The following is a 13,740-nucleotide window of genomic DNA, read 5'->3' on the forward strand; positions in this document are numbered from 1 at the left end:
ATCAGTGGCTATGATATCCTATATTTGTTCTTGCAGGAGTCCCTGGGGGAAGTGAGGCTTGTTGCCTCTCACATCGAGCAGACTTCTCTGTTATGGAACTACTCTCCAGGAAAGCTAAGACTAGTTGGAAGAGTAGGAAGACAATAACCTATGTCCTGGCTTCTATGCTCCTGAGAAGGCATGACTGTCACGGAAAGCGTGATGAGCTTTTGAAGTAGAGATTCTCTAGAGCTAGACAGTCTCTGCTGTCTCTCTACTTCATCTCTTGTGCACTGCTGCTGTCTTCTCTCCCAGCAATCATGAAGCAAAATGTGGAGTGAGGAGTGAAAGCTTTGAAAAGAGAAATTTTCTGCATTTGTAAGCAAACCTGGGTTCACCTCCTGGTTAATACAAAGCTAAGACAGGCAAGGGCAGGACAGAAAATAGTCTTGAAATGCTAAGAACTTTACTGGGTAAGATGAGTTATATCCAAAACACTGCCTTTGTGAACAAAAGAAGCATGGAGATTTTATTCCAGGAGTGGACACACATGCATATATGAAAGTCCTTTATGGACGGGCACAGTTTTTTGTCTATTTGTCTAGTTTGTCTAACTTAGCTGCTAGCATGTTTGGGCTACATCTTTTCTTGTGCTTGGCACATGCTGGGCAAATGCTGTGCTACTGAGTCATGTCCCCATCGTCAATCTTCTGTATTTTATTTCTCCAGAGTCCAAAAGGGAAGTATAACTCTGGCTATAATTGAGGTTGACACATTTTTTCTTTCCTCCATCTCTTTCTTCCCCTTTCCTTGTCTGCTTCCCCATCTTTTGACTTCTTCCTTCTTTTCTCTTCCTTCCATTGGTCCTTATTTTGGTTGACTATAATATCAAAGTGTGTTTGTTATCATTGATAGGGATAGTATTTCTTGTCTTCAGTTTTTGCTTTTTTGTGTTGTTACTGTTCTTGAAATGGGTCTTCTCTGTAGTGGTCTGCCTCTGGAGTACCAAGATTACCAAAGATGTATTTGCTACATCTGCCTGCTTCACGCTTTTTTTTGGGGGGGGGTGGGTTTTTTCGAGACAGGGTTTCTCTGTGTAGCCCTGGCTGTCCTGGAACTCACTCTGTAGACCAGGGTGGCCTCGAACTCAGAAATACACCTGCCTCTGCCTCCCAAGTGCTGGGATTACAGGTGTGCGCCACCACCGCCCAGCCTGCTTCACACTTTTAATAAAAATAAAACTATTTGGGATGGAATATACCCCCCTCTCTCATTCATTCATATATATATTTATTAATATATATAATCTGAATACACACACACATATATTTCTTTCTCTCCATTATTTTTAAAGACAGAGTTTCACTATGTAGCTCTGGATGGCATGAGACTCACTTCGTAGTCCAGGATGGTCTCAAACTCACAGAGATCCTTTTGCTTCTGTATCATGAGTTCTGGGTTTACAAAGGTATGTGCCATCAGGTCCAGGTCTAACAGGTCCTTTAATTTGTGTTTAACCACGAAGAGTTTTCCCCTCTTTGACTAGTGTCTTGCAGTGAGGCATGCATGTAGAATGGTCACATTTGTGCAACTCTTCTCAAGAACAATGGCACTTAAGATTTTTCTTTTGAAGCCCAGTGTGGTGGCACATGCTTTTTATCCCAGCACTTGTGAGGCAGAAACAGGCAGATCTCCATGAGTCTGAGGTCAGCCTGGTTTCCATAGTGAGTTCCAGGACAGCCAGGGCTATGTAGAGAGACCCTGTCTTAAAAAATAAAAACAGATATTTTTCTTTTGGAAAAAAATACAAATATACAAGACTTTTTTATTCGATATAATTTATTTACATTTCAAATGATTTCCCCTTTTCTAGCCCCCCATTCCCCGAAAGTCCCATAAGCCCCCTTCTCTTCCCCTGTCCTCCCACCCACCCCTTCCCACTTCCCCGTTCTGGTTTTGCTGAATACTGCTTCACTGAGTCTTTCCAGAACCAGGGGACACTCCTCCTTTCTTCTTGTACCTCATTTGATGTGTGGATTATGTTTTGGGTATTCCAGTTTTCTAGGTTAATATCCACTTATTAGTGAGTGCATACCATGATTCACCTTTTGAGTCTGGGTTACCTCACCAAGAGGACAAATCGGCAACCAACAAATTGGGAAAAGATCTTCACCAATCCTACATCAGATAGAGGGCTAATATCCAATATATATAAAGAACTCAAGAAGTTAGACTCCAGAAAACCGAACAACCCTATTAAAAATGGGGTACAGAGTTAAATAAAGAATTCTCACCTGAAGAACTTCAGATGACTGAGAAGCATCTTAAAAAATGCTCAACTTCATTAGTCATTAGGGAAATGCAAATCAAAACAACCCTGAGATTTCATCTTACACCAGTAAGAATGGCTAAGATTAAAAATTCAGGAGACAGCAGGTGTTGGAGAGGGTGTGGAGAAAGAGGAACTCTCCTCCACTGCTGGTGGGGTTGCAAATTGGCACAACCACTCTGGAAATCAATCTGGCGGTTCCTCCGAAAACTGGGCACCTCACTTCCAGAAGATCCTGCTATACCACTCCTGGGCATATACCCAGAGGATTCCCCACCATGTAATAAGGATACATGCTCTACTATGTTCATAGCAGCCCTATTTATAATTGCCAGATGCTGGAAAGAACCCAGGTATCCCTCAACAGAAGAGTGGATGCAAAAAATGTGGTATATCTACACAATGGAGTACTATTCAGCCATTAGAAACAATGAATTCATGAAATTCTTAGACAAGACTTATATTGACATTTTCACTGCTGTTGTGGGGCAGACCTTTTTCTTCTAGTATATTATTTGTGGACTTTTTTTTTCCTTTTTGCAGGCTAAATTGGAATTCACTGTGTACCTAGAGTAGATGCAAAATTTTGGTGATTCCCCTGCCCCAGCCTCCTAGTGTTAAGGTTACAAACATGAACCACCACAGTTAGCATAGACCTTCTCTTCACAGAGGTTTGGCTAGAGCAATAACCATCAGGGAAGAAGCCCATTTGAACACACACACACACACACACACACACACACACACACACTAGGTTTTAAAGTTCTGAGTGCTAGAGTTGACTTTTTTGGTAGGAACTTGGACAAATAAATTTTGGGCAAAATTTAAAAAGCTGTTGTTTTCCTGCCAAAAGAAGTGTTTTCTGAGCCAGATGTCTTAAGAAAAGACCTTGCCTTAAAAAAAAAATCTTTCCAGAAAGTGAGGACTCTGTGTTACAGAGGTCAGTACTTTTAGGACTTAAGAAGCATAAATTTTCCAGATAGCGTCTTACACCAACTATTTCCCAGATTTCAGTAGAGCACTGGCGCAGAATGGAACTCACAAACAACAAACAAACAAACAAAACCCCAAAACACCTTTCCCACTTCTTTCTTCAAGGACTTAAGAGTTCCTTCTGGCACTTCTCAGTAAGGTGCAAATCCAGATCCCAGTCATACCTGAGAAAGTGAGAAACCCCATCATCTCTGGGGTGGTGCTGGGACCCCATTCTTAAGAACATTTCTGTTTTTCTTCCCTCCCCGCCCCCCCCCCCCCCCCCCGCTGTTCAGGACATAGGTGGTACTATTTTAGAGGAAGGGAAATCTAACTTTTTGTTACTGGTCTCTTTTCTAATTGGAGACTCCTAATGAGACAACATCTCAGTTTTTCCCATCTCCTGAAAGGCTGTCTTTCTTGTGTGTGTGTGTGTCCAGATGCTCCCTTGCCAGGCAGGGTGGAGAGCCCAAGATGCCCCCTCAAGATGGGCTTGGAGGGCGTTTGCAGCTGCTCTCCCTACCTGGCCTCGCCTGCAGAGCAGGTGAAAGGCTTGGGAGGATGGCGGGCAGAGTTGAGTTCTTTACCTGGCGATGGGGCGGAGCGGGACGGGCTTTGGGGGAGGGGCCCAGGTAGGATTCTGGGTTGTGATTGGTCAGCGCCACGCCTGTCTCCATGTGCCGCGCAGCAGAGGCACAACATTCAAGCCCGGGGGGCGGGGCCGGCGCTCTCTTGGAGGAAGCGGCGGCGCTGCAGCTGCGGGGCGTGGGGGCGGCGGCTTCGGAGGCCGAGGCAGTGGTGGTGGCCCTGGCAGAGACACACCAGCACCTCGACCGGGGAAGGCACTTGGCTCGGACCCTACAGAAGGCCCTATGGAAGTGGCGGCGGGCGGAGGCTGCGGCGCCGGGCCGCCGTTGCTGCTGAGCGATAGCGAGCAGCAGTGCTACTCTGAGCTCTTCGCGCGCTGTGTGGGCGCTGCAAGTGGGGTCCCCGGACCTGGCCTCCCCGAGGCTACCAGGGTCGCCCCCAGCACTGCCACGGCGGCTGCTGGTCCGGTAGCTGATCTGTTTCGAGCGTCGCAGCTGCCACCGGAGACATTGCACCAGGTATGCCTCTGCGCTCTTTTATCTCTCACCGGTCTGTGGGGGCAGTGTCTATGGGAAGAATGGGGCAACAACGACTATTCCCAGGGATCTGGAGGGCGGTGGCCAGGACGACAAAAAAAAAAAAAGGGGGGGGGGCTTTGCAGCCGAGGATGGCGGCGACGCCCTTGTCCCCAGGGACATCAGCCTCCTCTGCAGCTCATTTGCTCCTAGCCTAGTGCTTGGCTGTGCTCTTCGTCCCCTGAGAAAGTCTGACACCCCTATCATTTCTGGAGGTTCTACAGTCTCCTAGACCCAAAGTTTGCCCTGTTCTGAAAGTGATGTTTGTTTTGGCTGCTGTCTGCTTTAACCTCTGTTCCTTGCTCCTGCCCCTCCCTTTATTGACTACACTCTTGGGGTGCCTTGCTGGGATTTGAACTTGAAGGGTGTGTACATGTGTGTCTGTAGGCTCTGGGCCTACAACTACATGTTATCCTTTCTTTATACTTGGGATATGTACATATCTGCTACATATATTTGTTCACTAACATATTTCTGATTATTAGTATAGAACTGGAAAACCTTAATGCCCAGTTGTAGAACAGGGGACCCAGGGCTACAAGACAAGAACATTGATCGAGTCCAAAGTAAGTTCCCCATTTGGGTCCAGGGGTGGATTCAGAAGTCTACAGCTGTAGTTTCCCATCTTATTGTCACTTGACTTTGACATGGAGTTACGAAACAAAGGGTGTCATAGCTTCTGTCTGCCCCATACCTGGAAAGGAGGAGGAATGATTCACAGCAGGTGCTGTTTTGGTTTTGTGCTTTCCTTGAAGCTTGGAGAAAGATTGCTTGGTAAGCCTTTTGTCCGTTGTTTGATGTTACCAGCAGTAAATGGAGGAGAATATTGTTAATATCAAGCCCTAAATATGAACCTTGACTTAAAAAGCAATAGTGTGAAAGTTATTAACAACAATTGAATATTTACAGTGATGAGCAAATGCTTTAAAATGTAGTTCCTAGGGGTACTGAAGGGTTTATGGCTCCCGTGCCCTATCTTTCTTTGCCTTTGTGAAGTTCTTTCTTTCTTTCTTTCTTTCTTTCTTTCTTTCTTTCTTTCTTTCTTTCTTTCTTTCTTTCTTTCTTTCTTTCTGGCACTCAAAGACTGTTTTCTACTGCTGGAGCATACATACATGCTCATATGTTTATGAGCACCATTTTAGCCACTTGGTTCACATTTTCTAAATGAGGCTTGCTGAACATGATTAGTATTCATAGAATTTAGCAGGGCTGTTTGTTCCTGTAGAATTCCGTGATAAGAAGATAGTTCTGCCACAGTTGCTAAGCAGTTGAGTTGCACAGGGTGATAAGGAAGTCGGTGTTCTGAAACAGACTAGCTATTGCAAGGACCTCAGGGTACTGCTGAGCATAATACATTTATTAAAGTGTCTGAGGCAAGGCACCAAATAATTGCGCTGTACATCTGGCCGGGATTAATTTGTGGTTAGTAATATATCAAGTGTGATAAGAGAAAGGGGCATATGAAAATTGGTTAAGGTTTCTCCAGGAATTGGAGAGGGGGCTTTCCTGTGTGATAGCTGATGCTCTCTTGAAGAACATATAATTTCCCAAGAACCTAAGGTACAGAGACTTAGATGGGAAAACTGCATGCAAAATATTATTTTAGATATGACCAAAAGGGGCTTTATGTTCCCTTACTACTCAGCCCAGAGAGATAAAACACAGCCCCTTTACCATAACAAATTAGAATGATCCATTACTCTGGGTACAGGTAACAATTAACGTTTAAAGTTACCCTGAATTGGGAAGGGTAGTCAAAGTTGGGATCTAGTGGCCATCAAACTTTCATCCACCACTTTGGTGGTGTGCGTGTGCTCTGTCTGACTGCATTTGTTCTACCTCATTAGTGTATTAGCTATTTTAAAACAAATGTAGAAAATTTCCCCCTTTCCCTTCTAAACTGAAACCTGCAAGTTCAGTTTTAAGTGGCCCAACAGGTATAACTGCTCAAATCATGGACACAGTAACCAGACCTGGTAGTTTCTATGGTTAACGGCCAGGTTTTCCTCTTAATAAGCACACGATTCAGATGACTGTAATGTCGGACTGGAGATTTCGCACAGTTGGTAAGAATGCTTGCCTAGCATGCATGGAAGACTGGATTTAGTCCCCATCACTGCACAAAATCAGACATCATGGCACATACCTGTAATCTCAGCACTCTGGAAGGAGAGGCAGAAGGGTCACAAGTTCTAGGTCACCCTCAGACATTTATGGTCTGTCTGGGAAAATGAGACTTTGTCTTCAAAATGATTATTATTATCTATGAACTCACAGAGATCCAATTATAGGCCATTCTTAGACATCAATATTGGTTATAAAATATTGTTTAACATCAAGAGAAACCATTAAATCGGGGAAAATCCCAATAAGTAATATCTGATCATCAGATAATGGATTAAGGCAAAGAAGCACATCCTGGCTGTGAGAAGTAGGTTTATTTTATATTAGATTTATTATTTTGTACATATAAGAGTTTTTCCTGTGTATGCCTGGTATATGCCAGGGTCATAAAAGGGCATCTGATTCCCTGGGATCTGCAGTTACAAATAGTTGTGAACTGCAATGCGAATGGTGGGAATTGAACTCTGGTCCTCTGCAGGGGCAGCAAGTGCTCTTAACCACGGAGCCAACTCTTTTGCTCAGTAGGGATGTTTTTAAAATCTCTGGACACAATCTCATCTTTGAGAAGTCATTAAAAATTTCAATTTACGGTCCCTTCTGTCTCAAGCTGGCCTCAAACTCTCTATGTAGCAAATGTTGACCTTGAATTCCGGTCACTACTGCCCCAGTGATGGGATTACAGATGTGTGCCACCACAAGCCACTTATTTGAAAATGAAAAATATCTTTGAAGAAACTCCTTAATCATTAAGGAGATCCACAGGTAAAAGGAAACCAACAAAATCCTTATCAGGAAAACTTTTTCCTGTTATGAGATTGTTAGCCAGAACTATTTATTTAATTTTTAAATTATTTTCCTTTGTAGATAATATAATTTCTCTGCTTTTTACATTATTTCCCCCCTTCCTTTTCCTACTTTCAAACCCTCACATACACTACTCCTTGTTCTCACTTAAATTTATGCCCTCTTTTTTTATGCCCTCTTTTTAAATTCATTATTGTTACATGCATATACATATATCTTCCATACACATATCTTCCTAAATCTAACCCTCTTGGTCTGTATACTGTTACTTGTATGTATATGTGTTCAGGGCTGACCATTTGGTATTAGATAGCCAGTTGGTGTGCTCTTCTCAGGGGAAAGCTAATTCTTCCACTCTCAGAATCTCTCAGTTGCTGTTGTTCTGTGTATAGCCTTTAGGCCCCAAGGCGCCCCCCCCCTCCCCGTGTTAGCATGTCTATTTTTGTCTTTGTTCAGCTTGTGTTTGGACAGCCATGTTGTTGAGACTTTCTTGGTGTAGCTTCTGAGAGTCCTAGGAGACACGGTCTCACAGCTAACTCCCTGATCCCCTGGCTCTTACAGTCTTCCTACTCCCACTTCTACAGTGATCTCCAAGTGTTAGGCATGAGGATGTTTTGTGGATAGATCCGTTGGGGCTGGTTTTCACAACTCTGCATTTTGATTGGTTGTGGATTTCTGTAATGGTCTCTTTCTGTTGCAAAGAGAGGTTTCTTTGATGATGGGTGAGAACTATACTTATCCATGAGTATAAGGACAAACATTTAGGATGTCGTTAGGCATTATGCTGGTTTAGTAAAGTTGTGGTTGCAGGCTTTCATCTAAGATACATAACTGCACTAACCCTGGGTATTTAGCCTGTTAGGTTTCCAGGACCAGGCATGATATCCTTCTTGTTGAGTGCGCCTTAAGTTCAATTAGAGACTTGTTTTGGTTCCCTCCAAGGTACAAATATCACTACTTTCACCTTTGGGGTTATCGTGTCATGTTGGTTGTTGTTGTGGTTCATAGTTAGCCAGAACTATTCTTTTAGAATGTAAGTGAGAGACTGCACAGCTGTTTCAGCAGGTAAGTTGAGTTCCAGCACCCGTATTGAGTGGCTTATGACTCTCTGTAACTCCAGCTCCATTAGATCTCATGTTATTTTTGGCTTCTGTGGGTATTGTATTAATGAGCACCCCCCACATAGACACATAATTTATATTAAAATTAAACCTTTAAAATGTAAATGAAACAATTTATTACTTTTCATTCTTTAGATCATGTCATTTTATAGCATATATATATATTTTTTTTTTTTTGAGACACTACTAGTAGCTACCCCTGACTTCCCTTTAGCTTGTCTCAGCCTCTGGAGCTCTGGAGTTACAATTGTGTGTCACTGTAACACATACTTGAGGGGATGAGAGGGGAATGTACTAAACCACAATGATGTTATAATACTGTTTAGAAGTGGTGGGTTTTTTTTTTTGTTTCTGTTTTTTGAGACAAGATCTTATGTAGGCTGGGCTCGTCTCAAACTCGCCATGTAGATGAAGATAACTTTCAACTCCTAATCCTCCCTCTACTTCCCAGGTTCTGGGGATACAAGCATGTACTACCATGCCAAGTTTATCTTTCTAAAAGAGAATAGATGCCAGCAGATACAGTAAGTACCAGATTCAAGGCAGTGTCTGGTTAGAAGGATATTTGAGTTATGGCCCAGTGGGAGGCATGCCTAAAATCCCAGCTCTGGGGAAGCTGAGGCAGGAAAAAATAGCAAGTTGGAAAACAAATTGGTCTGCATAGTGAGACAATACCTCAGTATGTATGACTTTTAAAAATTATTTTCTACTTTTGTTTTATATATATATATATATATATAGTCACTAAAACAAAACATTTTACATGTTATGTTAGTTTAAAATGAGACATTTTATTTTACATAACCTTCTGCAACTTGTTTTTCCTCTCATTGTTATATTTTTTTTGGCATTTGTCCTTGTTGACATACGTCCCGTCAGTTCATTTGCTTCCTTTTGAAAACTTTATTACCCACGCTGACAGTGAGTCATCATGATATTGTGGAAATCTTTATGCCAAAGGAAAGTAGGTGACCTTCTTGATTTATGTACAATGTCACATGACTAGGGATTGTTCCAAATACATGAACATCAAAAAATACCCCATTCTATTTACATACAATGTACACTGTCATTTGTGAGTGTGTTCCGGTGGTCTTTTAATCTAACTAGGTTTACATGGACTTTCTTTTTTCTGTTAGAGAATATTTTATTAGCTTCTGTAATCAAATCCACACAGATAAGACCTTATATTTTTAATACAGTATATTACCCTTACACAAGTGTTAAAAAAAACTAAATTTAACATTTCTAAATCAGTATGGCTGTTAATTTCTGTGCAATGGCAACTCAACATGGCAAACTGGGGTAGTTTTTCCCAAAGTTGATTAACACAGTTTTCAAAAATTCAAATTCATACATCTCTCTCTCTCTCTCTCTCTCTCTCTCTCTCTATCTCTCTTTCTCTCCCTCTCCATACACACACACACACACACACACACACACACACACAGGCTCTCACTTTGCTCTCACAGCAGCCATTACTTGCCTGTAGTTCTTCATCTAGTAGTAGGGCCTTGTGGAATTTCTGCCATCCACATTGGAATGTCAATTGTTGTTGTCATTATGTTGGTCTTGTTTATACAATCAAAATCTTGAGATTTCATCAGTGCAGTTCCCCTCTCATATAGAAGAAAGTCTGTCAGCAGGTGTCCTGATTCTCTTGCTCTCTGTCTGTCTGTCTGTTCATTCATTGGCTCTTCCTCAATTTTCCTTGAGCTTTAGGTGTAGGAGTTGTGTTACAGTTACACCAAATGGAGCTGGCACCTTGTGGTCATTTACTTTCTGCATTTTGACCAGTTGTGAATTTCTGTAGTATATATTCTGTCTTCTTTCATAAGAAGCTGCTTTGCTGAGGTGTGAGAGCTACACATATCTGTAGGCATAGGGGTAAGTATTTAGAATTAGCTAGAAATTCTATTGGTTTAGGAAAATGGCAGTAGTAGATTGTCCTCTAGGATCTGTGTGGCCTTTCCAGCCATGGACGGTTGTTATACAGTAGCAGACCGGTTCTAGACAAGAAACCCTTCTTCATATTGTGCATTCCTTAACTCCAATTAGACAGCTCTTGCCACCAAGATAAAGGTCTGTTATTGGATCATTGGTGAAATCTTGCTGGTCAGGTTATTGTTGTTGTAGTTCAGAGGCTTTATAGCTGGCTAGGACTATTGATTTTTTTTCCTCCCTTGGCAGCTTCCTAGCACCTTCTGATACTATAAAAGCTAGTCCTGGCTTGGGAGGTGAGGCTTTCTGGTCAGCTCCAGCTCTTGTATTCAGCAATGGGAAGAGCAGTGGATTCTACTGTTTAGTGAGTCTCTTGGATTCCCTTGGCCCACAACTAGAAGAGAGGGTTTTCCTGCCCGATACTGGAGGTTTTAAAGATGGTCTATGGCTCTTGCAGGGAGCACCATCAGTCCATGTAATTCAACTCCACCCCGATGTTCTCTCTCTCTGTCTTTGTCTGTCCTTACCTATTTCTTTTTCTGTGTGTTTGTGTGTATCTATATACACATGTATCTATATTAAGGTATATATTTTAAGTAAGCTTATAAAATGTTTCCTTATGGTTTTTTGAAAAATATCCTTAGTGTTATTTATCTCTCCTGTCTCCTTTCCCTCTGTATTACTGTCCTTCTTCCCTCCCTAAAGACTCCCCCCATTTCTCTCTTTTCTCCTTTCATAGCAACTGTGTCCTACTATCCCCCTATATAGAGCTTCTTCCTACATCCCCTTCCTATTTTTTTTTTTTTTTTGGCTCAGATCTAAAGTTTTGGAGTTAAGATCCACATATAAGAAAGAATACACAACATTTGTCTTTCTGGGTCTGGGTTACCTCACTTAGTATATAGTACTTTCCAGTTATATCCATTTACCTGAAATTTTTATTTCTTTTTTAACCGCTGAATAAGATTCCATTGCGTATGCCACCTTTTTAAAAACACAGAAGCTTGCTGGTGGTGGTAGTGCATGCTAGTAGGCAAATGCTGAAAAGGATTAGAGGCCGGAGGATTAGGAGTTTCAGGCCAGCCTGGGCTACATCTTTTCCTTTTTGTTCTTTGTTTCTTTTTTTGCTGCACAACCTTTTGCCAAATCGGTGTCAGCAGATACACACCACCCCAAACAACAACAAAGCCCACAAAATGTCAAAGAAATAGATGCCATAATGTAGTAGTCCTCCTCTTAATCTATCGTTCTGTCTTCAGTCCCCTTCTTCCTATTATTGTAAGTCAAGTCTCAGACATATATTTGATAGGTTTTATCTTCAGGAAATGAACGTGGGAGTGGGCAGGTGGAGATTGGGGCATGCAGTGCTTTAAGATATGGAGGAGAGGTACATACATAATAATAGCCTGTGGTTAAATGCTAAGACTGACAGTGCTTTCCTACATCAAGCTATTGGCTGTGGGGTAATATGGTGCTTGAGAACTGATTTGTAATAGTCGGGGGACATAGAAGCAGAGAACACTTAAGTCAGAATACCACAGAGCTAATTGCACATCCTTGTTTACTGCTGTACTGTTCACAATCGCCATGATCTGAGACCAGCCCAGGTGGCCCTCCTACAGATGAATGAACAAAGAACATGTGGTATATATGCACAATGGAATTGTATCTTATGTAGCTATAATGAGAAGGGAAATTGTGACATTTGCAGGAAAATGAACGGAACTGGAAATCAGTATGGTGAGAGAAATATGCCAGATTGAGAAAGAAAATACATGAGAAAATACATTTTTTTCTGCAGAATCTAGATTTTTTTGGTGTGTGTGAGAGAGAGGGGGAGGGTTGAGATATGAAACTAGAAAAGAAATCATGAAAGGGAAGGAAAGGGGATATTAAGGGACTGGGAGTAGTAGAATACATATAATCCGGGGGAACAGGGGCCCATAGGTGGGCAGTGGGCAGTAGCAACAGAGAGGACATTGGGGAAAGGGGATGAGAAGAACAAAGCACTTTGATATGGATCTATGAAAAGGCAGTAGGGAAGCTTATCACCTTATGGTAGCTTAAAAACTTAATAAATAGACAAAAAGAGAATACTTGGAGAAAGCAATAGGGGGATTGAAAAGTAACCAGCTGAAGTCCAGACATAAAAGACAGACAGCTTTGAAAACTGGCCTAGTTTTACACTCCTGATTTGGGACTGGCCTGCTTTATGGCCATAGGAAATTGGTTTTGAGGTAATCTTGGGTTATGTTGCCAATTATTTGAAACTTCCATAAGATGGTTTGGTGCCTTTCTAGCTCCTACACCTTCAAATCCTAGTTTTCTATACTCAAGTACCTCATGGTTTCTCCTTATTGAATTCTGTTCTTGCACAGCCCCTGGACTGAGGCTTCCTGCAGCTGGGACCTCTAGACTTTGGACAGCCCCTGGCACGTGGGAACAGTTGGCTCTCCCTCTGTTGGTAACTGCAGAATCCATCTGTTACTCTTGATGGAATCGCCACAAATGTTAACACCTTAAGATGGCGCCCATTTACTCTCCCCTAGTTGCCATGAGGTGGGAGTTACTTAGAGGTTTCTTAAAGCTTCAGTCAGTCAAGGTGTCAGCTGGGCAGCATTGCCTCTGGAGCTTAGAAACTTCACACCCAACCTTCAGTGGCTGTTAGTAGAATGCAGTTGCTTGTGCTTTTGGACGTTTATTTATTTCAGTCCTTGCTAGGTAAGGCCCCACCACTGAGCCACATCCTAAGCCTGCTTATGATTTTAGGACTAAGACCCTGAGCTTCCCAAAAGCACTGACATGGCCTTTTCTTTCTGCAATTTGCAGCACAGCTGTTTGCTTCTTCAAGGCTAGCAGGGGACTGTCTCTCCAGCCAGTGAGATAAATGATGTCCTGTCACCTTCTATTGGCTAGAAGCAGGCCACAGGTCCTGTTAGTATTCAGGGAAAATGCTAAAGATAGGAAGTGAGAATTGTTTGGGGGGATACCTTAAGGTCTTTGTATTATGCCTGCTTTCTATGTTTTGTCTGAAACAGAACACTATTTCTGTGATTAGTTTTTTATTAAGAAATAACATTTTTTTTGAGCCAGGGTTTCCCAGTGTAGCCTAGGCTGGCCTTTGTGGCTTAGGCTCTATTCACATTTATAGTCCTTTCCCCTTAGCTTCCCAAAAGTTAGGATTTCAGGCATGTTCCAAGATCCTCAGCCTGGCTAGCTTTTTGAGGCTACCTCAAACACAGACACACAAACACACACATACTGTTTAGTAAGTGATTTAGAATTTATCCTTTCTTAAAAACAAAAC

General features: G+C 42.2%; 1 protein-coding gene across 7 annotated transcripts in view; it reads left to right on the forward strand.

The window, feature by feature from the left end:
* The first annotated feature begins 4,012 nt into the window (after window positions 1–4,012).
* The window catches only part of Reps2 (RALBP1 associated Eps domain containing 2), a 244,272-nt gene continuing 234,544 nt past the window's right edge, over window positions 4,013–13,740 (forward strand). For all 7 annotated transcript variants that reach the window (XM_052171138.1, XM_052171143.1, XM_052171141.1 and 4 more), the window contains exon 1: window positions 4,013–4,386. In XM_052171138.1, coding sequence (XP_052027098.1) covers window positions 4,153–4,386 — 234 coding nt within the window. In that variant the 5' untranslated portion in view covers window positions 4,013–4,152. The remainder of the gene's footprint in view (window positions 4,387–13,740) is intronic.

The sequence above is a fragment of the Apodemus sylvaticus genome, chromosome X (genome assembly GCF_947179515.1).
Source record: "Apodemus sylvaticus chromosome X, mApoSyl1.1, whole genome shotgun sequence".
NCBI lineage: Eukaryota > Metazoa > Chordata > Mammalia > Rodentia > Muridae > Apodemus > Apodemus sylvaticus.